The 27,329-nt window shown below is 42.0% G+C and overlaps 2 protein-coding genes across 4 annotated transcripts; both read left to right on the forward strand.

Annotated features, from left to right (window-relative positions):
* Window positions 1-1,538: 1,538 nt before the first annotated feature.
* LOC311248098 (collagen alpha-1(X) chain-like) lies at window positions 1,539-7,209 on the forward strand. Of its 2 annotated transcripts, none has more exons than XM_084337964.1 (3): window positions 1,539-1,630; window positions 2,997-3,084; window positions 6,196-7,209. In XM_084337964.1, exons 2-3 carry the CDS (start codon window positions 3,015-3,017, stop codon window positions 6,699-6,701), a joined length of 576 nt encoding a protein of 191 aa, XP_084194090.1. In that variant the 5' UTR covers window positions 1,539-1,630; window positions 2,997-3,014; the 3' UTR covers window positions 6,702-7,209. The 2 variants fall into 2 exon arrangements, with proteins under 2 accessions (XP_084194090.1, XP_084194091.1); XM_084337965.1 differs by lacking the exon at window positions 1,539-1,630 and adding an exon at window positions 2,751-2,770.
* A 13,689-nt stretch (window positions 7,210-20,898) lies between these two features.
* On the forward strand, window positions 20,899-26,520 carry LOC311248079 (collagen alpha-1(X) chain-like). Of its 2 annotated transcripts, none has more exons than XM_084337961.1 (3): window positions 20,899-20,990; window positions 22,245-22,332; window positions 25,465-26,520. In XM_084337961.1, exons 2-3 carry the CDS (start codon window positions 22,263-22,265, stop codon window positions 25,968-25,970), a joined length of 576 nt encoding a protein of 191 aa, XP_084194087.1. In that variant the 5' UTR covers window positions 20,899-20,990; window positions 22,245-22,262; the 3' UTR covers window positions 25,971-26,520. The 2 variants fall into 2 exon arrangements, with proteins under 2 accessions (XP_084194087.1, XP_084194088.1); XM_084337962.1 differs by having other exon boundaries at window positions 20,905-20,990; window positions 22,251-22,332.
* The last annotated feature ends 809 nt before the right edge of the window (window positions 26,521-27,329 follow it).

Below are 27,329 nucleotides of genomic sequence, written 5' to 3' on the forward strand. Positions count from 1 at the left end.
AAACATAATACCTATTACATTTGATTTGGGAATAGTAGCATGTCCAGGCAAGAAACGCCAACGCTTATGTAGAATTCACGTATAAGGCTATAAGTCAGCCTTTCGGGAATTACCCCAGACCACTCTGAAATTATACTTATATTCACCATGGGATAACGCTTGAACGTATGCATGGAAAAATGATCTCATTTTTGCATCTTGGCCGGAAGACATTCACTGTCAAATGACCATAGTATTGTCCCCATAGCTATATTATATTATAGTATATAGATTAGATATAGCTCTACAAACAAGGTGACGCACTCCTATCTTTAAAGCGTGGCATAGCTACAACGGGACCCGGCTAATGGCTGAGTTAATCTAACATTACAAAAAAACAAAACATCTAAAAATAAAAATGGTTACGATCAGGACTGAAGTTGAATAAAATATGTATGACTGTTTAGACTGCGTTACTCTGTCTGTTTACTCTCTCTCTTTACTCTCTGTTTTTTATACTTTATATGAGCATTTTTTTATTTTTTTGCTATGCGACCTACTGTGAAGCACTTTGGTTGACAAGTGTCATGTCTAAATGTGCTATACAATTAAATTAGATTGTCACAGTGATCTCCTGGTTGTTCCCCACTTAGGTTATCTAACTATCGCGTCACCGCAACTAGAAACACTGGCCTGGCCTGCTTCTAAGTTATGTGGCCTGACTGCAAAACATTTTTAATGTAAAATTATTATTATTTATTTATTTTTGTTTTACTTTTTTTTAGCACATGCAGGGGTACATGGTCAGTAGCGAACAGTAACAACATATTTAGAAACTCTTCACTTAATGGGGCACTTCACCAAAAAACAAGGTCAGTCCCTATGAGACAAGGTATTGCTATGTTGATACCCACCACACTGTGTCCTTTATGAAAAGGTTGGATGGACTTCCCCCTTACATCACATCACTGTTACATTTACATTTTACATTTTGTCATTAAGTTCTGTACGACAAGTCAGCAGGAAGGGTACAACTCTTACAACTGAGTAACAATGTTCATCAAACCGTGCTGAAACGTGGGTGCTGCAGTGTTGAGTGCCTAGTAGTAAAGACATATTAGTATAGTAGGAAGAATGCATGGAAAAGTGCATTGTCCCTCACAGTGATCTCCTGGTTGTTCCCCACTTAGGTTATCTAACTATCGCGTCGCTGCAACTAGAAACACTGGTCTGGCCTGCTTCTAAGTTATGTGGCCTGACTGCAAAAAGAAAAAAAAATATTATATAATTTTTTTTTGTATCAGCACAGGCCAGGCCACCGGGAAAACTCCCGGTGCTCCCGATGGCCAGTCCGGGCCTGGAAATGATACACAAAACAGAAAAGAGAAGAATATAAAAACATTAAAAAAGGAATTTCAAAGGGTTCTCTTCTGAGGACATGGCACCCCTCGTTAAAGACGACATCAGAGCAGGGAGGGGCCTCCATCCTAGGTAGAGTGTGTGACGCTGGGGACCGACTTGGTATAAATACCAAGAGCCCAGTGCCTTGGAGAACAGCAGCAGCAGCACCTCCAGCTCCTCCAGCCTTCAGGAGAAACAGCTCTGTACCGGGACTGCAGCCTCCTCCTGACCCCACTGTGTGAACCTGCCGGTAGGTGTGACTTCCTCTCGCGGCCGCGTCGGTTCTCAGATGCGGCTTGAAGTTGGCGACATGCCCTTTAACCCTTTCACTGCCGCACTACAGAAGGTTACCCGTCGGTAGTGTGATCGTAGAGGGTTAACCTTCTGTAGTGTGGCAGTGAAAGGGTTAACCTGCTGTCGTGTGGCAGTGAAAAGGGTTAACCTTCTGTGTATTGACGCAGTGAAAGGGTTAACCGTTTGGTAGTGCGGCAGTGAAAGGGTTACGACTGGTCCAGCGGGCCGCACGCTAAGGCTGGGTTTCCGGAGAAGCTTGGTGTTTAACTAGGGATGTCCGATATTATCGGCCGATATTGGCATTCAAATGTGATATCAGAAATTAAATATTCTTTTTCTTTTTACATTTATTTAACCTTTATTTACCCAGGCAAGCAAGTAAGAACAAATTCTTATTTTATTTATTGTCAAAAGTATGCATAATGTTGTGTTAATTCCCCGAGAACCCTACATATATCGGTATCGGTTGATATCGGTATCGGAAATTAAGAGTTGGACAATATCGGTATATCGGATATCGGTAAAAAAGCCAATATCGAACATCCCTATTTTTAACCCAATTAGACCCAAATATGGTCTTCTGTCATCATAGAAGAATTATGAAGGAGACTCAGCTCTAAGTAGCACATGGTTAAGACTCTGATTTTCAGTTCCTGCGTGAACCCAGCTATAGTCATGGAAAGCTAAAGACCACTTTTCAGGGCTCAGTTCACTGGGTGACGAGACAACGGGCCAGTATAACAATGTCTTAAAGATTACATTGAAGGAAAGGAGTTGGGAAGTTACTCTTTTCTGTTCTCATTTTCGTTCTCCACGCTACTGTGTACTGTGTACAGTCTGACTCACTATCAACCTTCAAATCTCAACTGAAAACCCATCTGTTAGAACTAGCATATTCACTGTGACCTCTGCCACTGTCCTATACCCCCTGCTGTTTGTTTGTTCTGTTATTTTAACTTAACTGTTTTTATACTTCCTGTTGCTTGTTTTATTGTTAACCTTGACTTTTAACTGCCTTGTGTTTTTTTCTTTATTTTTTTTTCTATGATCTGTAAGGTGACCTTGGGTGTCCTGAAAGGCGCCACCAAAATAAAATGTATTATTTTATTATTATTATTATTATTATTATTATTATTATTATTATTATTATTATTATTATTATTATTATTATTATTATTATTATTATTATTATTATTATTATTATTATTATTATTTGTATGGGTTCCGATTACTGCTTCACAACAGAGACGCTAGCGATGATACAGTTGTTGTTGTTGTTGTTGTTGTTGTTGTTGTTGTAAATGTGATCATTTCTTTTACAGGTTTAGCTTCTTCCGAAGATGGACCTGAGGATAACAAGCATTCTCTTCGTCCTCCTGGCAGCATGTCCTCCAAGAGTCAACAGCACCCGTAAGTTGCATTCAATGGTTGTAGAAACGTGCACGTTCATGTAGAAACGTGCACTATTCACGATGAAACGTGTGCCTAATGTTCTGGTGGCAGTCTGAACAGAGGGGGCGACAGTGGCTCGGGAGGTAGAGCAGTCGCCTCGGCCGTCCTCGTGTGAATGTGAGGAACAAATTGTAAAGCGATTTGGATAAAAGCTATAAAACTGCACCATTTTTATTTACCACAACGACAATAAGGATGCAAGGCAGGTTAAAATGCCATTCTGGCAAATGAGGATATGGGTGAACACACGCAAAAAAGGAAAAAACTGCATCTATCTTCGATTTAGTGATCAAACTTCAGCCCAGCATGTTACTGTAGGTAAATGGCAGCAGCAACAAGGCAAACACACAATTAGCTAATCCATCATTTTGATTCAGATTCAGATTCAGATTCAGGTGACTTTATTCACCATATTGTACAGGTACAAATGGAACGTGATTTGACATTTCAGTGCATGAATTTTTTTTCACAAATAGGAATAAACATAATAATAATAAATAAGTGCAAAACAGGACATAACAGTGAGACAACAATAAGACAGTAAAGTGCAGTGGTTGGGGACATGGATACAGTTGATACATTGATGCACAGAATCGAAACAACACTCGGGGCAACTTGAGTAGCACAAAGAGTAGCGGATGAAAGATGACAGTTACAGTGCATTATCCTTTTATAAAGTTCATCCTTCAAGACCTAAACTTGTGACATAATGATGTTGCAAAGCAAGACAACAATCAGATTCATAAAACTTTGGAGCGCATAGTAACTGAGCACATGATGAAGGTAAAGATATCGAACAACCTAAAGCCTAAATTTGCTTGTATCTTTTTAATGAATCTCTGGCAAAAGACGTTAAGAAATCCATGTGTGATGTCTCATCAGTTCCATCTACCAGTACAATGGTGTTGTAATTCTATCACAAATTGCTTATTGTGGAATGTTAATGTCATAGATATAATCTTTTCAGCTTCAGGTGCATCAAGTGTTTTAGGGGCACAGCTGAGGGGTGTGGCCTTCTGTTCACTAGACACTATAGAATCTATAGTATATATATTATCTATAGTAGAGATGCACCACTTTCCTCTGACTCACTCAGCTAGATGTGACTGGTGGGCCAATCAGAGTAACCTGCGTGTATTATGCGATATTTCAAAGAAAGCGAATTAGATATCTGAAATGGCTCGTTTTGCTGATATCCAGGGGGGTAGAGATCAAAGGGCTTTAGTCATCATTTTCACAACAGTTCTAACATTTTGGGAAATTGTACGTCAACATATAACTTGTGTAAAATAAAAATGCAACAAGATTGAAAAACACGATTTTCATTCTACTGAATCTTAAAATGGCTGAACACATGACTTAACCGAGCCAATACACTATTTATATGGTCACAGTCAAATCTTAGAGGGTGTGGCACTGACTTATCTGTCATTAAAAATAAATTAAAAATAATAAATAAATGAGAAAAAAGAAAAAGAAATGTATGGGATATGGTGACCCTCTGCAAATGTTTAAGACCCACGCAAATAAACACACAATCCTTGGATGAAAGTATTTAAGCTATTCTCATCACCAACCTTTCAGTAGGAGCCATTCTTACGCAACCGAGCTGTCTGCAAATGTGAGAGCCAATGACAATTGCCATTTTTCTATGCTTCATAAAAAAGCATCAAAGCAGCACTTGGGAGTGGAACTCGTTTAGCCGACATAGTACACTGCAAAGAGGTCAGTGACTGACTGGCAAACCTGACGTTTATTTTCACACAGAACAATGGGACCTTTCAGAGAGAGATGACAGGTGACAGATCCGGGCGGTATTTCCAAACCTATAGGTTTGGAAATACCGGATCTGTCACCTGTCATCTCTCTCTGAAAGGAGAGAGCATAGGATCAGCGGCATATACAGTACATATCAGTATACTGCGCGATTGGTTCTTGACAAGCACGCAGTCGTTCAGTATTGACAAAGCCTACTTTGCTGGAACGATTTATTTCGCACTATACAGTACGTATACGTATAAGTACAAGTATAAGTCTTTATTCGTCATCAGATTAACACACACACACATGCGATGAGCGACCCACAGGAAAACACACACACATGCACTGAGTCGCGAGTCGTGAGACGTGTCAGTGTGTGTGTGTGTGTGTGTGTGTGTGTCATTTTGAGATCAGTCGCAAATCGCTTCCTGTTGAAGGGATCAGATGCCGAACCACAGCTGTTTTACACATGCCTCATTCGCCTTATAAGGAGATGGCGGGCGTGTCTGTATGCAAATTAATTGAGCGCGAACGCGCATTTCAGTTTAAGAATGAGTGGGATTCATCATGCAAGACACCTGGGTAAGCACATATTTGGACGTTAAGAACGGCTTGATGAATGTGGCGGTGGCTTTTCTTATTGTTCTCTTAACAGACAGGTAAGTGAGAATATAAGAAAAATAATAAGAGAGTATTGTTGAATGAGGCCCATTGGGTCTCATTCTCCAACATTTCCCAAAGACTTCTTATAGGGCAACCATCTTGGAACCGACTGAGACAGAATCGCCGACAAGTACAGCCTGATTCACCAACGCGTGGGCAAGCTGTCTTAAGTGGCCCAAACCATCCCAGCTGGAATACCGGCGATGAGGAATGTCACTATGAACGTGCGTTCACGTCTAGGTCATTTGCATACAAGACACGCCTCCGAGAGCTCCTTATAAGCCAGGCTCTGTGCCGTGTGCAAATGAAATCGCAAAAAGTCGAGAGTTTAGACACACCTGTCCAGCTCATTAAATGCAACTGATGCGATGCAGCTGTGTAAAAATGGTGGCGGAAGCGCTTTGCGACCGATCAAAATGAGATTAGATTAATGTATTGTCATCATACTACAGCTCGTGGCCACCTGCCGCAGCGCGCTCGCACGCACACACACACACACACACACACATGCGTGCGCGCTCGCAGTACTGTATAGTCTACGTGCGTAATGAATAAACGCAGCAGGGCGGGTTTGGGATAGGTCAGTTGTGATCATGTAACAGTTGTTTGCATCATATGTAACCATATCCATATCCATTTTCCCAGCCGTTGAAGGTGAGCCAGGCGGGGCAGGACCCGTGGGCCATGGACCTGCCGCAGGCGCTCCTGGTGCAACGGACAAAGGAACAGAGGGAAGTCATGAGGTGACGAAGGCCCCCGTGTCGGCCTTCAGTGCCGTGCTGACCAGGGCTTATCCCCCTGCAGGAAAGCCCATTCAGTTCGCTCAGGTTCTGTACAACGGTCAGAACCACTATGACCCCCAGAGCGGTGTTTTTACCTGCCAGATCCCAGGCCTCTACTATTTCTCCTACCACATGGCTGTCAATGGCGCCAATGCAATGGTGGCCCTTTACAGAAACAAGGATCCTGTCATGTTCACCTATGATGAGTACAACAAGGGCTTCCTGGATCAGATGTCTGGCAGTGCTGTCCTTATGCTGAAAGCCCAAGACAAGGTCTTCATGCAGGTTCCTGATGCGGAGAGCAATGGTATCTTTGCTGCAGACAATGTTCACTGCTCTTTCTCTGGTTTCTTGATTTCCTCCACCTGAGTTCACACAATCAATTAAACCTTAAATCCTTACTAAATATGTGAACTACTCAGAGTGAAAGTCCAGTTTACAAAATGCCATTGAGATTGTGTTCTCGCTGTAGAATAAAGAACATTTTGTTACAATTTCTACAAATTGTCTCAATCATATTTTAACAGGCAAGGTTAGAAATTTGCCAAAATGCTGAGGAAATGCTAGGGTTTAATGAACATTTGGAATTCATGGTTCTTTTCCAACAACAATATAGTAGTTTTAAGGAATCTGAAATAAAGGTTAAAAGATACTCAAACTGGTGCTCTACAACTGCCTGTAACATTTATGTGTTTGACAAATGTCTGTCTTTGGAAACTTGTAACTGTAATATACATGCAAATGAAACCATGCTTGGTCAGATCAACACATTCTAGCAAGCACCGTGATGAGCAAGACACACAGAATGAGAAAGTGAACTCTGTCCAAACAACTATCTTCCATCGGATGTATCTGGTTATGTACAAATTATTGACCAAAATAAAAGAATAAAGTGTTGTTTTTGTTTGTTTATCACCGCTAGGACAATGAGGACACACGTAGTGTGTGAGTAGTTGGGCAGGAAACGCCAAGTAATAAGCGGTCATTCCCAGGAACGAGGCGACCTGTGTGATGGCGGTCGGTTCTGGGATGCGCTGTATTGTCTCGACGTTGGAAGAGAGAGGTGCGACGCCGTCACCAGAGAGGCGGAATCCGATGAAATCCACAGTCTGCACTGAGTGAGAATAGACATTTGTCGCTGTTCAGGGTCAGGTGATGTTTGGTGAGAGCCTCAAACACTCTGTGTAACCGGTAGGGGTATAACGATGCATCGATTAATCGAAATTAGGGATGTCCCGATCCGATCACGTGATCGTTATCGGGGGCCGATCACGTGATTTTCAGAAGATCGGGATACATTTTTTTTTAAACAGAATTTTTTATTTTATTTTTATTTTATTTAAAAAATTTTATTCAACAAACATGACCATGTTCACGTCTTAAACTCATACTGAGGCCTTAGTTTTGGTTTTAAATTGCATATCATCATTCATTTATTTATTGTCACACAGAGCAGAAGAATTTTGCCAAAACAAACGCATTTCCTTTGATTTAATTATACATCAAATGATTTATGTCAAGGATGAGGGACATCCACTAGTTGCAGAACTTGCAGTCACCTGATTTTTACAGACGATGGCGCCATTGCTCTCATGAATCAGCAGGTTGGAGGCAGAGTTTTTAGATTACTCCGGTAGCAATGCCTCGCTTGAATGAAGTTAACTTTTCACCTGGATAACGTCAACATTCAGGGTGAATGTAATGTGAGAAATTGGGATTAAAAAATAAATAAAAATGTATATATATTTTTTTAATAAATTTTTTTTATCGGATCGGGAAAGATCGGTATCGGTAGATACTCAAAATCACATGATCGGGATCGGAACGGGAGCAAAAAAAATTGATCGGGACATCCCTAATCGAAATGCATAGATTCTAATGTGTTAGAATCGATGCATCGATTTGAATATGTTAGAATCGATTATAATCTAAATTAATCTAAATAAAAGTTTTTATTTGTTTTTTTTTGTGTATTGTTTTTATTTACCTATAGTCCATTCATGCTGAGTGAATCAGTTCCCCCAGCCACATTTGTGTATTCAAAGTTTTTTGGGGAATTAACTGATAGAAAATGTATCAAAAATTTATCGAAAATTAATCGAATCGAATCAAATCGTGGTCAAATGAAGAGATTTCATGATGCATTGAATCGTTGCCTGAATAATCGTAATCGAATCGAATCGTTGTGAGGTCGCATCGTTACACCCCCAGTAACCGGGCATCGTGGGTGGCTTGGTCCGACCCTGCACCACAATGTCATCCAGGTAAACTGCCGTCCCCGGGACCCCAGCAAGAATCGTGGACATGACGCCCCTAAAATGTGGAACAGGCTGCCGCTGCAGATCAGGCCTCATCACTGTCCCATTTTAAAAGCCTCCTAAGACCCACCTTTTCTCTCTGGCTTTCGACACCATGTAGCTTGTTGATTTTATGATTTTATTGTCTTATTGTTGTATCGTTTTGTTACTGTGTCCTTTGCTTTTAAATATTTTAAGTACTCATCTATTTAAATTTGTATTGTTGTTTATTGTTGCACTCTTGTTCTTTAATCTATTTTTAGTGCTGCTTATAGTTTTTAGTATGCTGCCTCAGCACTTTGTGCCCATGTGGCTGTTAAAGCACTTTATAAATAAAGTTGGAGTGGATTGGATTGGATGACCTTTTGGAAGCAGCTGGGAGCAGCGCTAAGACCAAAGGCTATGCGTGTGTACCTGAAGAAGACCCCAGAGTGTGTACCTGAAGAAGACCCCAGAGTGTGTACCTGAAGAAGACCCCAGCGTGCGTCACAGATGCTGTCCGGTCCCGGCTGGCCGGGTGAAGGGGGACTTGCAGGTATAACCCTGGCGGCAAATCCAACTTGGAGAAGACTGTTGAGCCACGGAAGAGAGTGGGGAGTTCCTCAGCAGTAGGTAGAGGGTATTTGTTTCAAGTTCAAGTTTCAAGTTTCTTTATTAGTTGTCATACAAAAATACGGAATACTTTTATATGAAATGCTTTTTTCTCTTCTGCTCCTGAGAGTGTGCTAGATAAAAGTATCAAATAGAAAGTCAAAAGTACGTAAACAAAGTGTAAACAAAAGTGCTCAATATACATAATATACAATATACAATACAGAGTAGAAAAAAATTTGTAACTGAGTTACAATACAATACAGTATACCGTCTGGGATGACAGCTTTGTTGACCCGTCGCAAGTCCACACAGGCCCCGGAGACCCCCTGCCTTTTTTCTGTGCAACCACCAGGTTTGAGATCCAAGGTGCTGCATTTATTGGCTCGATGACGCCTTCGTCCAGCAGGGAGGTGAGCTCAGCAGTGACGCCCTCCCGGAAGGCGAGCGGCAAGCGCCTGAGGGGCTGAATAACTGGTGTGACGGCAGGGTCGAGCAGGGGTCGATGAGTGCATGCCGTCAAGCAGCTCAGGCCGGCGAACAGCGCTGCAGGCCACTGCTGGTGCATCGCGTGTGTCTATATTCGCTCTGATATTAATTACACGGTTAAAACTGATCTCGATAATCATGATGACATTGAAGTTATACTGCTGGACATTTTGTCTTCCCAACACAGAACCCCTGCTTTTGGGAGTTTGTTACAGACCGCCTGACAGCAATTCGTTTTAGGACAGTCTTGAAGTGCTTCTCGGTAAATGTGCTGGGACTGAGAGAGAATGTGTGTTAATAGGAGATTTTAACACGAACGTCACAGATACAACCTGCCCTACTTACAATGCATATAACAACTTATGTAAGACTACAGGGATGACGCAGTTAATTATTAGAGAACCCACACGGAGTTTGCAAAACGTCCCAAACTACCATCGACCTGATTTTAGTGTCAGATTAATCAAATATAGTACAGAGTGGGGTCATAAAATACGGAATAAGTGATCATTACCTTGTCCACAGCACAAGAAAGAAACAGAAAGTATCCTTCTCTGCGCACAAAACCATTCAGATCAGATCGCTTAAAAAGTATACTCTGTAGACACCTTCAGATCTTTATTGACAGAAGTGGATTGGTCTCCTGTAATAAACAGTGGGACAGTTTTAAAAAGCTATATCTCCAAGTAGTGGATGTAGTCGCCCCTCTCAGACAAATACGAATCAAACAGAGGAGCAACCCCTGGTTTAATCAGCCAATAAGGGACCTAATAAAACAGCGAGACTGGCTAGATCCACAAAGAATGGATTGCACGGTGCTAATTGCACCCTTACTTACAATTCATTATGAATTGAAAATGGGGGACCCTGATGTAAACAAGACGAAAGTCTTTCTCAGGTCTGCATCCCCTTAACAATTGTGTGTATTGAGCCGTATACTGTATTGTACCCATTCTGCAATCTGTTAATAAAATGTTCATTCAATCAATCACATTGATTTAAAAACAACTTTTTACTCCTCAAGTCAAGTCAAGAGTTTTATTTGTCACGGCATACAAGGCATACAGTGAAATGTGGGTGGTCATGCCCGCAGCGATTGTGCAATAATACAAGTAATAAGAATAAGACATAACAGGTATAATGTACATAAAGTTTAAAATGCATGGTAAAAGACAAGCTAAGGTCCTGCGATAGTGCAATACAGTGTTATGCTACGGATGAGGCACTGGGTCTTATGTACACTACTATACAATACTATACAATATACAGTTATACTATATATCCTTACGCTATCTTGCTATATCCATCTATTACTATACAAGAACCACTCCTGTTCTTTTTTTTTTTTTATTATTATTTTTTCTTACATTTGAAATGCAGACCTACAAAGTACAAAGTACAAATCTCGCAGGTCCAACCATTTTAATGAGTATATTTGTTTCTCTGGCCAAACTAACATTAACATTATTAATCCTGCGGCCGCGCTTTATTTTAAAAACAGCCAATCAAATCCCCATCAATGGAAAATGAACCCACCCATACCCATGCTGATTGGTCCTTGTGCAAGACTGGAAACACCTGCTATCAGAAGAATAGAAGGTCAGAAAAAGATATTCTACTTTAACTTTTTAGTACATTTAAAAGTAGAAACTTTTTTTACTTTTACTCAAGTGTGTTTTTATCCAGATACTCTGACTTTTACTTGAGTACGATTTTGAGACGGTATTTTCTGGGTACTTTTTACATCCCTGAAGATTTGTCAATACAGTCACGGTAAAATATTGTGGAAAAAAATAAGGGTACCTTCATTCTTGTATCAAGGCAAGGATGACTCTAGTCTACACAGTCAGACTAGTCTGGTCTGGAGGAACAATGAAACCTGAGAGACCTACCTGAGCTGGTGGTGGTACTTCTGGGCGTGTGAGTGGCAATCACGGGTGTCTGGATGGCACTTCTGGGTGTCTGGATGGCACTTCTGGATGTGTGTACGTTAGGGGTGTAACGATGCAACCTCACAGCGATTAATTTCGATTACGATTATTCAGGCAACGATTCGATGCATCATTAAACCTCTTCATTTGACCACGATTCGATTCGATTCGATACATTTTCGATACATTTTCTATCAGTTAATTCCCCAAAAAATGTTGAATACACAAATGTGGCTGGGGGAACTGGTTCACTCAGCATGAATGGACTATAGGTCAATAAAAACAATACACACAACAACAAAAAAACACTAAAAAAAATAAAAATAAAAATAAATTTAGATTTTTTTTACTTCTTGGAGATGAACTCCGGCTGCAGGTCGATGTAGCTACGCAACTCGCTCCACGTGGCCGGCCTCAGAGAGCGATCCTGGGAGGCTGTTGAAAAGATAATAATAATAATAATAATAATAATAATAATAATAATAATAATAATAATAATAATAATAATAATAATAATAATAATAATAATAATAATAATAATAATAATAATAATAATAATAATAATAATAATAATAATAATAATAATAATAATAATAATAATAATAATAATAATAATAATAATAATAATAATAATAATAATAATAATAATAATAATAATAATAATAATAATAATAATTCATAAATTGCCTCCTTCACCACCACTGGTAGCACCCAGCCTTGGGCTACGCAGGCTCAATTATTTTTTACTTAAAATGTCAGCGACAGCGTAATGTTTATTAATTAATTAATGTATATTTAATTTGTGACAGAGAATCAGAAAATGAGGAACATGTGGTGAAAATAAAACATGTTTACAAAGTCATTGTTTGAAACTGTAAGGATATTATTAAGTACTCACTCATATATCGGTACTCTACGGCAAGTAGCCAAATACAGAAAGATCAGGACATCCCTGGTAAGAATCCAAAGTCCAAAGACATTCTATGTGTGTCTCTTACATTGTAACGAAGTACAATTACTCAAGTACTTTACACCCCTGAACATGGGCCCTCTGGCTGCTGACGGCTGCTCTACCTCCTGAGCCACTGTCGCCCGTATGTAGGGTGTGAGAGAATTGTTCCCGGAGTAATCAAATGTAGACAGTCAGGTATAGGCTTGAACAATCATGGGTTTAATACACCAGTTAGGTTCAGATGAATGAGTTACAACCGTCACTACACATCCTGCTAAGTCAAAGTAGAATCCGCCATCTTTAAATCACCTAGTCGGGACGCGTGAACACTTAAGGCAACGCACTTGTGCTTCCGCGTTTCTCTGATTGGCCAAGTTTCAAGTTTCTTTAATAGTTGTCATACAGAAGTACAGAATACTTTTATACAAAATGTTTCTTACTGTTATGCTCCAGACTGTGCTAGACAAGATAAGTATGAAATAACATAGTATAGCATGTAAATTAGAAGTGTCCCCAGTGCTGCCCCCCCGTCCCCCAGTGCTGCCCCCAGTGCTGCCCCCAGTGCTGCCCCCAGTGCTGCCCCCAGTGCTGCCCCCCCGTCCCCCAGTGCTGCCCCCAGTGCTGTCCCCCCGTTCCCCAGTCGTGCAGGCTCCATGGGCCAGGCGATGCTGACCAGCCAGGAGCAGCTAACTACCGTCCAGGAGCGGCTGACCGTCATCATAGTGGAGTGGGCCGCTAACAGCCAGGAGCGGCTGACCGTCATCATAGTGGAGTGGGCCGCTGACAGCCAGGAGCGGCTGACCGTCATCATAGTGGAGTGGGCCGCTAACAGCCAGGAGCGGCTGACCGTCATCATAGTGGAGTGGGCCGCTAACAGCCAGGAGCGGCTGACCGTCATCATAGTGGAGTGGGCCGCTAACAGCCAGGAGCGGCTGACCGTCATCATAGTGGAGTGGGCCGCTAACAGCCAGGAGCGGCTGACCGTCATCATAGTGGAGTGGGCCGCTGACAGCCAGGAGCGGCAGCGACAGAACACCATGCAATTGCCACAATAAATAGCACAATTCCCTGTGATGCACCGAGTGAATCCACAGTCACTTGCTCCTCAATAGGAAACCAACCTAGATTTACCCTGAAGGACTGGTTCTAACCGAACCGTTCGTTATACAAGAATCACAGAGACATGTCAAAGGTACTCACAGCTGCACGAGGGTTTCGGACAGAGATACGGGACGGTTTGAAAGCTCGCCGTTGCTAATCCCAACGCCGGAAATAATGCCGTTTTGAGCAGTTTATAAAATATATTTAAAATGTTTATTAGCAACGCCGAGCTTTCAAACCATCCCGTATCTCTGTCCGAAACCCTCGTGCAGCTGTGAGTACCTTTGACATGTCTCTGTGATTCTTGTATAACGAACGGTTCGGTTAGAACCAGTCCTTCAGGGTAAATCTAGGTTGGTTTCCTATTGAGGAGCAAGTGACTGTGGATTCACTCGGTGCATCATCACAGTCACGAAAGGGGCTACGGGTTGCCATGTCAACACGCGAGAGTCACCGGTTGCTTATTATTGTTTCGGTCCTCCAAAAGCCAATGTTTGAAACATGAGCATGGATTTTGGAGGACAATAATAAGCCCAGGGCAGTGCTGCCTGCATTATGGTGAGTGTTGTGTTTTAATAATAATAATACATTCGATGTATAATACACCCGCAGTTACAGCACACACACACACACAGACACACACACTGGAATGTCGGGTCGCTGTGCCCATTTTAATGTCGGGTCGCCGTGCCCATTATAATTCATTAGCACCTACTATAAACAATCCAGCCCCCCCAGAGCTCCCCCAATGCCAATTATCTGGCGCCGCCACTGGGTGGGTGTTGAGGTGGCTGGAGGGGTAGTGGGGCAGGATGCATGTCCTGGTCAGCTGGGTGTTGGTGTGGCTGGAGGGGTAGTGGGGCAGGATGCATGTCCTGGTTAGGTGGGTGTTGAGGTGAGGGAGGGGTAGTGGGGCAGGATGCATGTCCTGGTCAGGTGGGTGTTGAGGTGAGGGAGGGGTAGTGGGGCAGGATGCATGTCCTGGTCAGGTGGGTGTTGAGGTGAGGGAGGGGTAGTGGGGCAGGATGCATGTCCTGGTCAGGTGGGTGTTGAGGTGAGGGAGGGGTAGTGGGGCAGGATGCATGTCCTGGTCAGGTGGGTGTTGAGGTGGCTGGAGGGGTAGTGGGGCAGGATGCATGTCCTGGTCAGATGGGTGTTGAGGTGGCTGGAGGGGTAGTGGGGCAGGATGCATGTCCTGGTCAGCTGGGTGTTGAGGTGAGGGAGGGGTAGTGGGGCAGGATGCATGTCCTGGTCAGGTGGGTGTTGAGGTGAGGGAGGGGTAGTGGGGCAGGATGCATGTCCTGGTCAGGTGGGTGTTGAGGTGGCTGGAGGGGTAGTGGGGCAGGATGCATGTCCTGGTCAGGTGGGTGTTGAGGTGAGGGAGGGGTAGTGGGGCAGGATGCATGTCCTGGTCAGGTGGGTGCAGTGGCGGCTCTACCACTAGGGGCGCTCGGGCGCCGCCCCCCCTCAGCTCCTACCCTGGTTATATGAGAGAACAAGAAAAATAAGTTTTTAGTTTTTTGTTTTATAGCCCTATAAATAATATAAACATGTTTAAAATTAATAATATTTACTCATTTTAAGTATGTTTGTGTTTCCAATGCACAATATAACGTTATTATATAAAAAAAAAAAAACTTGTTTTCTTGAACAGGAAGTGACTCACTTTTATTTTTTTTATTATTTTTTTGTATTTCTCGGCCCGGGCTAGACGCGATAGCGCTCTGAGTGCGCGTCACGGTTTGATCGCTGTATCACGCGCAGCCAATCAGTGCGTAACGCGTTGTGCATTGAAATATGACTATTATGTTGGAATCCGGCGCGATTTGAAGCGGTCTAGCCAGTAGCGTCAAGAATTTCTGTAGCCGCATTTCGCGGAGACGCTCTCTGATTGGCCGACGCCAGTATTTTTTTCCGTAGCAGAATTTCACAGCAACGATCTCTGATTGGCCGAATCCAATTTCTAATGTTCCAATTCTAGCTTATTCCTAGGTTGGTCCGTTGGTGGTAGAGATAGTTGTGTTGTTGTGAGATGCATGCAGCTGTTTGTCTTAGAGTGTGCCGTGACTGCAAGTTCTTTAGACTGTTAAGCTTAGGTTAAGGGTTGGTTAAGGTTAGAGTTTGTCTTAGAGCATGGCGATAGAACGCCAGGTAGTTTGCAGTCTGTTCGACGCGGAAATGGACAAAGGAATGAAGTACTTGTGTTGTGTGGTGCTAACTGCTAACAAGCTAACACTTGGCTAACAAGCTATATGGCGGATGCAGTCTGGACACAGTGGACAGTGGTCTGGAATACATCAACAGTGGATTATACACTTTATCAAGGCAAGCCCTCCTGCCCTGGACGTGTCAACTAAACAGTGAGTCTCTCTCTCTCTCGCTCTCTCTCTCTCTCTCTCTCTCTCTCTCTCTCTCTCTCTCTCTCTCTCTCTCTCTCTCTCTCTCTCTCTCTCTCTCTCTCTCTCTCTCTCTCTCTCTCTCTCTCTCTCTTTCTCTCTCTCTCTCTCTCTCTCTCTCTCTCTCTTTCTTTTGGATTGAAAATACGTGGATTATGGCTTGTTCAATATCGTCTATGTTTGAATGAATGAATGAATGAAAACTTTATTAACAGATTGCAGAATGGGTACAATACAGTACGGCTCAATACACACAATTGTTAAGGGGATGCAGACCAGAGAAAGACGTTTGTCTTGTTTACATCAGGGTCCCAGATTTTCGATTCATATCGATAGTTTAATAGCTAGCCTTGGCTCGTTTAACAATATGCAAAATATGTGTACAGCCCTGTACTCATACTGAAGTTATTCTTGGTATATAATAGGTCTGATTGTGTACCGAATCGATTCCACGTCGCGCTGTGTGTGAGAGAGAGAAGGAGAGAGGGAGAGATCTGCGTTTGTTTGGAGACGGAGCGAGTTTTGTTTCTAACTTTTCTATTTATATATTGTGTTTCAAGTTGTGAATTAGAGTCTAGACTATACTTTATTTGACTGGTTGTGTGTTGTTGTAGTAACAGCTGAGCGACTCGTTCATAAGAGCCGATTCATTGCCGTGAGCGTGAGTCGAATCGCTCACGTCTTGCCATGAGTCGGTTGCGTGGTACTGTACATGTTTGCAAAATGTTTTGGTATAGCGCCCCTAGTGGAGAGAGAACCAGCAGCCGCTACTGGGTGGGTGTTGAGGTGAGGGAGGGGTAGTGGGGCAGGATGCATGTCCTGGTCAGGTGGGTGTTGAGGTGAGGGAGGGGTAGTGGGGCAGGATGCATGTCCTGGTCAGGTGGGTGTTGAGGTGAGGGAGGGGTAGTGGGGCAGGATGCATGTCCTGGTCAGGTGGGTGGTTTCGAGTTATCACCTGAGAGCTATGAGGGCCCCCTGAATTTTTTTTTTAACTCTTTTTTTCCTGACATTTTGGCCGTTTTCGAAGTCATATTTAGAGGAATATCTCATTAGGATCAGAGTCTAATACTAATGAAAACTAATGAAACTGGCCCCCGTAAATGTCCAAACCCCCCCTCCTAATGTACATTTTCTGTTAGGATCTCTGTTTAACAGTACTGTATATTTGTATATATTGTATGTCACAAATGGAACAGTACTGCATATCTGTATGGCATTAATGTCATGATATATATCTGTATGTTGTGTATGTCATAAATGTCATTGTGAATTGAAAATGGGGGACCCTGATGTAAACAAGACGAAAGTCTTTCTCTGGTCTGCATCCCCTTAACAATTGTATGTATTGAGCTGTACTGTACTGTACCCATTCTGCAATCTGTTGATAAACTTTTCAATCAATCAATCAATCATGGAGATGAAGCCTGTGCCAACCAATTTAACAGGTCTGAGAGCAGAAACTCAACCCTGCCCCCTGGTGGTTTTGTCTTGTACTGTGGCTGCCCGGAGCGAGTCGCTTCACAGTTCAGTCACACAAGCCATCAAGAGAGAACAAGTACATAAACCTACATGATTTCTGACATTCACAACAGTTAATAAACAGACCAGTCTTTTGATACTACACTGAATTAAAAAGGGGACAACCATTGAATTGTAGCTTTGAAACGTGTTCCTATGCCTTGGGAGATTTTGGTCTGAATTAATTAATGTATTCAGTACACAGTATTGTACCATATTCATAAATAATGAATGGTTCTGGTTTGGATTTACATTACAGGTTTTAATGTAAAAGTTCAAGCGCACATTATATGAGTCCAAATGTGAGTCAATTCATTTTCAATATCTTCGTTCTCTAAATTTAAGCTCTTCCTTATTCAAACTGAATGGAATGCCCAAAACCAGCAATGAATAGGTTTGTTTTCCCTTTAAAAGTTGGCAAAAATATTTATGTTTGCCAGAAACGCACGCACGCACGCACGCACACACGCACGCACGCACGCACGCACGCACGCACGCACGCACGCACGCACGCACGCACGCACGCACACACACACACACACACACACACACACACACACACACACACACACACACACACACACACACACAGGTGGCGAAATCTTAAATTTTATGTCACCTAGATTATTGTGCACCAGTATGGTCCTCTGCATCCAAAGGTCAACTAAAGAAATTGCAAACTGCCCAGAACAGAGCTGCAAGGTTAGTCTTACATTGTTCCATGAGAACAAACACTATAAGCTATAAGCACCGGCAACTCTCATGGTTAACGGTAGAGAATAGGCTGGTTTTCAACACAGTTACATTTTTCAGGAACACTGTCTTTTCGTCTCAACCTGTTTTTTTTTTTTTTTTTTCAACCTGTTTTCTTATACAAACAAATTGTCAGATGCAGTCAGGTTCATTCTTATTTTACTAGGTCAGCTGATGATGGACAGATTATGTTACCACGTCCAAAATCAAATGCTTTAAAGAGGACTGTTGTTTATCGTGCCATCAATCATTGGAATAACTGCCCACTGAACATAAGTAAATTGAATAGTAAAGTGTCTTTCAAATACCACCTGAGAATGCACTACTTAAATATGTGAGCAAAATATTCTGATGTTGATAATGATGTCTACAATGTTTTTACTGTTTTTAGATAATCATTGTTAATTGTGATTGTCAGATGTAGCTCATGTTGTTATGTTTTGTGTTTTGTGTTGTCTTTCTGTGTGGACCCCAGGAAGACTAGCTCGCCACTTAGGTGACAGCTAATGGGGATCCTTTTAAACAATAAACACACACACACACACACACACACACACACACACACACACACACACACACACACACACACACACACACACACACACACACACACACACACACACACACACACACTGAGAGACTGTCACCTAGTGTGCCATTACTTTACCAGTAAATACAGAAACTTCAGCCACTGAAGGAAAACACAGTCAGACTCAGACTCTCCTACTTTTCCAGGAACACACTCGGTCACTTTGTCAATAAAACTATTTGAGACAATGAATCCACTTAAATATTGCAAAAGCACCTGTGTCTGAGCTGTTTTAAAATGCAGGTCAAAGAAACAAAAGCTCAGATTTAACCATCCCAAATCATCAGTCATAAAACACACATTGCAATTAAGATGTCAAGTGCACAAGGGGATGTTAACGTCAACACACGACCACAAAGCCAAGAGGCAACCAAGACGTGTCGGAAATGATCAGGGCCGGACTCATGGGGAAATAATTCAGGCCAGGAAATATAGTGCGAAATATAGTCCCAGTCAGGCCACTTTTTTTTTTTTAAACTTTGACCAGTCAGCTGGTTCTTTTCGCGTTTATCGCTTTTTCTGGTCAAGTATGACCGACAGATACAGGTTGAATGGGGTATAGATGGGGGGAAAGACACTCTGAGAAAATACGGCGAGTCCGGTTGTCCCCGACGCCGAAATAGCGTTCGAGGTACGCGGTGAGCTACTGGAGCTCCCCTGTCAGGCCACTTTTTAAGCGGGTTATGTCGTGGACCAGATGGAGATCAGATGGACCAGATGGCGATCAAACAATTGGAATATTATTTTTGGAGTACTCTATCTTGGACTATTTGGACTATCTGACGTCAATTCTAGCTTGATCGTGCAATGTTTTTATACCGATCCAGCTGATCAGCATTTTTAGTGTTCAATACGAATGCCGTTACTGGCCATCAGAGAATCAGAAACATACCCCCCCCCCTTTCATGCATTCATGATGAAACATAATACCTATTACATTTGATTTGGGAATAGTAGCATGTCCAGGCAAGAAACGCCAACGCTTATGTAGAATTCACGTATAAGGCTATAAGTCAGCCTTTCGGGAATTACCCCAGACCACTCTGAAATTATACTTATATTCACCACGGGATAACGCTTGAACGTATGCATGGACAAATTATCTCTTTTTTGCTTGGCCGGAAGACATTCACTGTCAAATGACCATAGTATTGTCCCCATAGCTATATTATATTATAGTATATAGATTAGATATAGCTCTACAAACAAGGTGACGCACTCCTATCTTTAAAGCGTGGCATAGCTACAACGGGACCCGGCTAATGGCTGAGTTAATCTGACATTACAAAAAAACAAAACATCTAAAAATAAAAATGGTTATGATCAGGACTGAAGTTGAATAAAATATGTATGACTGTTTAGAATGCATTACTCTGTCTGTTTACTCTCTGTACTATCTCTGTTTTCTATACTTTATAGGAGCAATTTTTAGATTTTTTTGCTATGCAACCTACTGTGAAGCACTTTGGTTGACAAGTGTCATGTCTAAATGTGCTATACAATTCAATTAGATTGATTGATTGTCACAGTGATCTCCTGGTTGTTCCCCACTTAGGTTATCTAACTATCGCGTCACCGCAACTAGAAACACTGGCCTGGCCTGCTTCTAAGTTATGTGGCCTGACTGCAAAAAGAAAAAAAAATATTATATAATATTTTTTGTAATCAGCACAGGCCAGGCCACGGGAAAACTCCTGGTGCTCCCGATGGCCAGTCCGGGCCTGGAAATGATACACAAAACAGAAAAGAGAAGAATATAAAAACATAAAAAAATAAATAAAAATACAAGTCACCTAAAAGGAATTTCAAAGGGTTCTCTTCTGAGGACATGGCACCCCTCGTTGAAGACGACATCAGAGCAGGGAGGGGCCTCCATCCTAGGTAGAGTGTGTGACGCTGGGGACCGACTTGGTATAAATACCAGGAGCCCAGTGCCCTGGAGAACAGCAGCAGCAGCACCTCCAGCTCCTCCAGCCTTCAGGAGAAACAGCTCTGTACCAGGACTGCAGCCTCCTCCTGACCCCACTGTGTGAACCTGCCGGTAGGTGTGACTTCCTCTCGCGGCCGCGTCTTAACCTTCTGTGTATTGTCGCAGTGAAAGGGTTAACCGTTTGGTAGTGCGGCAGTGAAAGGGTTATGACTGGTCCAGCGGGCCGCACGCTAAGGCTGGGTTTCCGGAGAAGATTGGTGTTTAACTAGGGATGTCCGATATTATCGGCCGATATTGGCATTCAAATGTGATATCGGAAATGATCGGTATCGGTTTTCAAATATTCTTTTTACATTTATTTAACCTTTATTTACCCAGGCAAGCAAGTAAGAACAAATTCTTATTTTATTTATTGTCAAAAGTATGCATAATGTTGTGTTAATTCCCCGAGAACCCCGCATATATCGGTATCGGTTGATATCGGTATCGGAAATTAAGAGTTGGACAATATCGGTATATCGGATATCGGTAAAAAAGCCAATATCGAACATCCCTATTTTTAACCCAATTAGACCCAAATATGGTCTTCTGTCATCATACAGTAGAAGAAATATGAAGGAGACTCAGCTCTAAGTAGCACATGGTTAAGAATCTGATTTTCAGTTCCTGCGTGAACCCAGCTATAGTCATGGAAAGCTAAAGACCACTTTTCAGGGCTCAGTTCACTGGGTGACGAGACAACGGGCCAGTATAACAATGTCTTAAAGATTACATTGAAGGAAAGGAGTTGGGAAGTTACTCTTTTCTGTTCTCATTTTCGTTCTCCACGCTACTGTGTACTGTGTACAGTCTGACTCACTATCAACCTTCAAATCTCAACTGAAAACCCATCTGTTAGAACTAGCATATTCACTGTGACCTCTGCCACTGTCCTATACCCCCTGCTGTTTGTTTGTTCTGTTATTTTAACTTAACTGTTTTTATACTTCCTGTTGCTTGTTTTATTGTTAACCTTGACTTTTAACTGCCTTGTGTTTTTTTCTTAATTTTTTTTTCTATGATCTGTAAGGTGACCTTGGGTGTCCTGAAAGGCGCCACCAAAATAAAATGTATTATTTTATTATTATTATTATTATTATTATTATTATTATTATTATTATTATTATTATTATTATTATTATTATTATTATTATTATTATTATTATTATTATTATTATTATTATTATTATTATTATTATTATTATTATTATTATTATTATTATTATTTGTATGGGTTCCGATTACTGCTTCACAACAGAGACGCTAGCGATGATACAGTTGTTGTTGTTGTTGTTGTTGTTGTAAATGTGATCATTTCTTTTACAGGTTTAGCTTCTTCCGAAGATGGACCTGAGGATAACAAGCATTCTCTTCGTCCTCCTGGCAGCATGTCCTCCAAGAGTCAACAGCACCCGTAAGTTGCATTCAATGGTTGTAGAAACGTGCACGTTCATGTAGAAACGTGCACTATTCACGATGAAATGTGTGCCTAATGTTCTGGTGGCAGTCTGAACAGAGGGGGCGACAGTGGCTCGGGAGGTAGAGCAGTCGCCTCGGCCGTCCTCGTGTGAATGTGAGGAACAAATTGTAAAGCGATTTGGATAAAAGCTATAAAACTGCACCGTTTACTATTTTTATTTACCACAACGACAATAAGGATGCAAGGCAGGTTAAAATGCCATTCGGGCAAATGAGGATATGGGTGAACACACGCAAAGAAAGGAAAAAATTGCATCCATCTTCGATTTAGTGATCAAACTTCAGCCCAGCATGTTACTGTAGGTAAATGGCAGCAGCAACAAGGCAAACACACAATTAGCTAATCCATAATTTTGATTCAGATTCAGATTCAGATTCAGGTGACTTTATTCACCATATTGTACAGGTACAAATGGAACGTGATTTGACATTTCAGTGCATGAATTTTTTTTCACAAATAGGAATAAACATAATAATAATAAATAAGTGCAAAACAGGACATAACAGTGAGACAACAATAAGACAGTAAAGTGCAGTGGTTGGGGACATGGATACAGTTGATACATTGATGCACAGAATCGAAACAACACTCGGGGCAACTTGAGTAGCACAAAGAGTAGTGGATGAAAGATGACAGTTACAGTGCATTATCCTTTTATAAAGTTCATCCTTCAAGACCTAAACTTGTGACATAATGATGTTGCAAAGCAAGACAACAATCAGATTCATAAAACTTTGGAGCGCATAGTAACTGAGCACATGATGAAGGTAAAGATATCGAACAACCTAAAGCCTAAATTTGCTTGTATCTTTTTAATGAATCTCTGGCAAAAGACGTTAAGAAATCCATGTGTGATGTCTCATCAGTTCCATCTACCAGTACAATGGTGTTGTAATTCTATCACAAATTGCTTATTGTGGAATGTTAATGTCATAGATATAATCTTTTCAGCTTCAGGTGCATCAAGTGTTTTAGGGGCACAGCTGAGGGGTGTGGCCTTCTGTTCACTAGACACTATAGAATCTATAGTATATATATTATCTATAGTAGAGATGCACCACTTTCCTCTGACTCACTCAGCTGGATGTGACTGGTGGGCCAATCAGAGTAACCTGCGTGTATTATGCGATATTTCAAAGAAAGCGAATTAGATATCTGAAATGGCTCGTTTTGCTGATATCCAGGGGGGTAGAGATCAAAGGGCTTTAGTCATCATTTTCACAACAGTTCTAACATTTTGGGAAATTGTACGTCAACATATAACTTGTGTAAAATAAAAATGCAACAAGATTGAAAAACACGATTTTCATTCTACTGAATCTTAAAATGGCTGAACACATGACTTAACCGAGCCAATACACTATTTATATGGTCACAGTCAAATCTTAGAGGGTGTGGCACTGACTTATCTGTCATTAAAAATAAATTAAAAATAATAAATAAATGAGAAAAAATAAAAAGAAATGTATGGGATATGGTGACCCTCTGCAAATGTTTAAGACCCACGCAAATAAACACACAATCCTTGGATGAAAGTATTTAAGCTATTCTCATCACCAACCTTTCAGTAGGAGCCATTCTTACGCAACCGAGCTGTCTGCAAATGTGAGAGCCAATGACAATTGCCATTTTTCTATGCTTCATAAAAAAGCATCAAAGCAGCACTTGGGAGTGGAACTCGTTTAGCCGACATAGTACACTGCAAAGAGGTCAGTGACTGACTGGCAAACCTGACGTTTATTTTCACACAGAACAATGGGACCTTTCAGAGAGAGATGACAGGTGACAGATCCGGGCGGTATTTCCAAACCTATAGGTTTGGAAATACCGGATCTGTCACCTGTCATCTCTCTCTGAAAGGAGAGAGCATAGGATCAGCGGCATATACAGTACATATCAGTATACTGCGCGATTGGTTCTTGACAAGCACGCAGTCGTTCAGTATTGACAAAGCCTACTTTGCTGGAACGATTTATTTTGCACTATACAGTACGTATACGTATAAGTACAAGTATAAGTCTTTATTCGTCATCAGATTAACACACACACACATGCGATGAGCGACCCACAGGAAAACACACACACATGCACTGAGTCGCGAGTCGTGAGACGTGTCAGTGTGTGTGTGTGTGTGTGTGTGTGTGTCATTTTGAGATCAGTCGCAAATCGCTTCCTGTTGAAGGGATCAGATGCCGAACCACAGCTGTTTTACACATGCCTCATTCGCCTTATAAGGAGATGGCGGGCGTGTCTGTATGCAAATTAATTGAGCGTGAACGCGCATTTCAGTTTAAGAATGAGTGGGATTCATCATGCAAGACACCTGGGTAAGCACATATTTGGACGTTAAGAACGGCTTGATGAATGTGGCGGTGGCTTTTCTTATTGTTCTCTTAACAGACAGGTAAGTGAGAATATAAGAAAAATAATAAGAGAGTATTGTTGAATGAGGCCCATTGGGTCTCATTCTCCAACATTTCCCAAAGACTTCTTATAGGGCAACCATCTTGGAACCGACTGAGACAGAATCGCCGACAAGTACAGCCTGATTCACCAACGCGTGGGCAAGCTGTCTTAAGTGGCCCAAACCATCCCAGCTGTGATGCCGGCGATGAGGAATGTCACTATGAACGTGCGTTCCCGTCTAGGTCATTTGCATACAAGACACGCCTCCGAGAGCTCCTTATAAGCCAGGCTCTGTGCCGTGTGCAAATGAAATCGCAACAAGTCGAGAGTTTAGACACACCTGTCCAGCTCCTTAAATGCAACTGATGCGATGCAGCCGTGTAAAAATGGTGGCGGAAGCGCTTTGCGACCGATCAAAATGAGATTAGATTAATGTATTGTCATCATATATACAGGCTACTACAGCTCGTGGCCACCTGCCGCAGAGCGCGCGCGCGCACACACACACACACACACACACACACGCACACGCGCTCGCAGTACTGTATAGTCTACGTGCGTAATGAATGAATGCAGTAGGGCGGGTTTGGGATAGGTCCATTGTGATCATGTAACAGTTGTTTGCATCATATGTAACCATATCCATATCCATTTTCCCAGCCGTTGAAGGTGAGCCAGGCGGGGCAGGACCCGTGGGCCATGGACCTGCCGCAGGCGCTCCTGGTGCAACGGACAAAGGAACAGAGGGAAGTCATGAGGTGACGAAGGCCCCCGTGTCGGCCTTCAGTGCCGTGCTGACCAGGGCTTATCCCCCTGCAGGAAAGCCCATTCAGTTCGCTCAGGTTCTGTACAACGGTCAGAACCACTATGACCCCCAGAGCGGTGTGTTTACCTGCCAGATCCCTGGCCTCTACTATTTCTCCTACCACATGGCTGTCAATGGCGCCAATGCATTAGTGGCCCTTTACAGAAACAAGGATCCTGTCATGTTCACCTATGATGAGTACAACAAGGGCTTCCTGGATCAGATGTCTGGCAGTGCTGTCCTTATGCTGAACGTCCACAACAAGGTCTACATGCAGGTTCCTGATGAGGAGAGCAATGGTATCTTTGCTGCAGACAATGTTCACTGCTCTTTCTCTGGTTTCTTGATTTCCTCCACCTGAGTTCACACAATAAATTAAACCTTAAATCCTTGCTAAATATGTGAACTACTCAGAGTGAATGTCCAGTTTACAAAATGCCATTGAGATTGTGTTCTCGCTGTAGAATAAAGAACATTTTGTTACAATTTCTGCAAATTGTCTCAATCATATTTTAACAGGCAAGGTTAGAAATGTGCCAAAATGCTAAGGAAATGCTGGGGTTTAATGGAAATGTGGAATTCATGGTTATTTTCCAACAACAATATATCTAGTAGTTTTAAGGAATCTGAAACAACGGTTAAAAGATACTCAAACTGGTGCTCTACAACTGCCTGTAACATTTACACCTGATCTTTTATTTGTGTCTGTGTTTGACAAATGTCTGTCTTTGGAAACTTGTAACTGTAATATACATGCAAATGAAACCATGCTTGGTCAGATCAACACATTCTAGCAAGCACCGTGATGAGCAAGACACACAGAATGAGAAAGTGAACTCTGTCCAAACAACTATCTTCCATCGGATGTATCGGGTTATGTACAAATTATTGACCGAAATAAAATAATAAAGTTCCAGTTCCAAAATGAGGAATTATGTGTTGTTTGTGTTTGTTTATCACCGCTATAGGACAATGAGGACACACGTAGTGTGTGAGTAGTTGGGCAGGAAACGGCAAGTAATAAGCGGTCATTCCCAGGAACGAGGCGGCCTGTGTGATGGCGGTCGGTTCTGGGATGCGCTGTATTGCCTCGACGTTGGAAGAGAGAGGTGCGACGCCGTCACCAGAGAGGCGGAATCCGATGAAGTCCACAGTCTGCACTGAGTGAGAATAGACATTTGTTCGCTGTTCAGGGTCAGGTGATGTTTGGTGAGAGCCTCAAACACTCTGTGTAACCGGTAGGGGTGTAACGATACATCGATTAATGTGTTAGAATCGATGCATCGATTTGAATATGTTAGAATCGGTTATAATCTAAATTAATCTAAATAAAAGTTTTTTTTTATTTTTATTTTGTTTATTGTTTTTATTTACCTATAGTCCATTCATGCTGAGTGAATCAGTTCCCCCAGCCACATTTGTATATTCAAAGTTTTTTGGGGAATTAACTGATAGAAAATTAATCAAAAATGTATCGAAAATTAATCGAATCGTGGTCAAATGAAGAGATTTCATGATGCATTGAATCGTTGCCTGAATAATCGTAATCGAATCGAATCGTTGTGAGGTCGCATCGTTACACCCCCAGTAACCGGGCATCGTGGGTGGCTTGGTCCGACCCTGCACCACAATGTCATCCAGGTAAACTGCCGTCCCCGGGACCCCAGCAAGAATCGTGGACATGACGCCCCTAAAATGTGGAACAGGCTGCCGCTGCAGA

The sequence above is a fragment of the Notolepis coatsorum genome, assembly GCF_963971535.1.
Source record: "Notolepis coatsorum genome assembly, chromosome: 2".
In the NCBI taxonomy this organism is placed as follows: Eukaryota; Metazoa; Chordata; class Actinopteri; order Aulopiformes; family Paralepididae; genus Notolepis; species Notolepis coatsorum.

Excerpts from the sequence above, each read along its gene's own strand:
- LOC311248098 (XM_084337964.1), top strand. The coding sequence starts at position 3,015 with ATGGACCTGAGGATAACAAGCATTCTCTTCGTCCTCCTGGCAGCATGT. Across the intron at positions 3,085-6,195 it reads TCCAAGAGTCAACAGCACCC|CCGTTGAAGGTGAGCCAGGC; the intron begins GTAAGTTGCATT and ends CCATTTTCCCAG.
- LOC311248079 (XM_084337961.1), top strand. The coding sequence starts at position 22,263 with ATGGACCTGAGGATAACAAGCATTCTCTTCGTCCTCCTGGCAGCATGT. Across the intron at positions 22,333-25,464 it reads TCCAAGAGTCAACAGCACCC|CCGTTGAAGGTGAGCCAGGC; the intron begins GTAAGTTGCATT and ends CCATTTTCCCAG.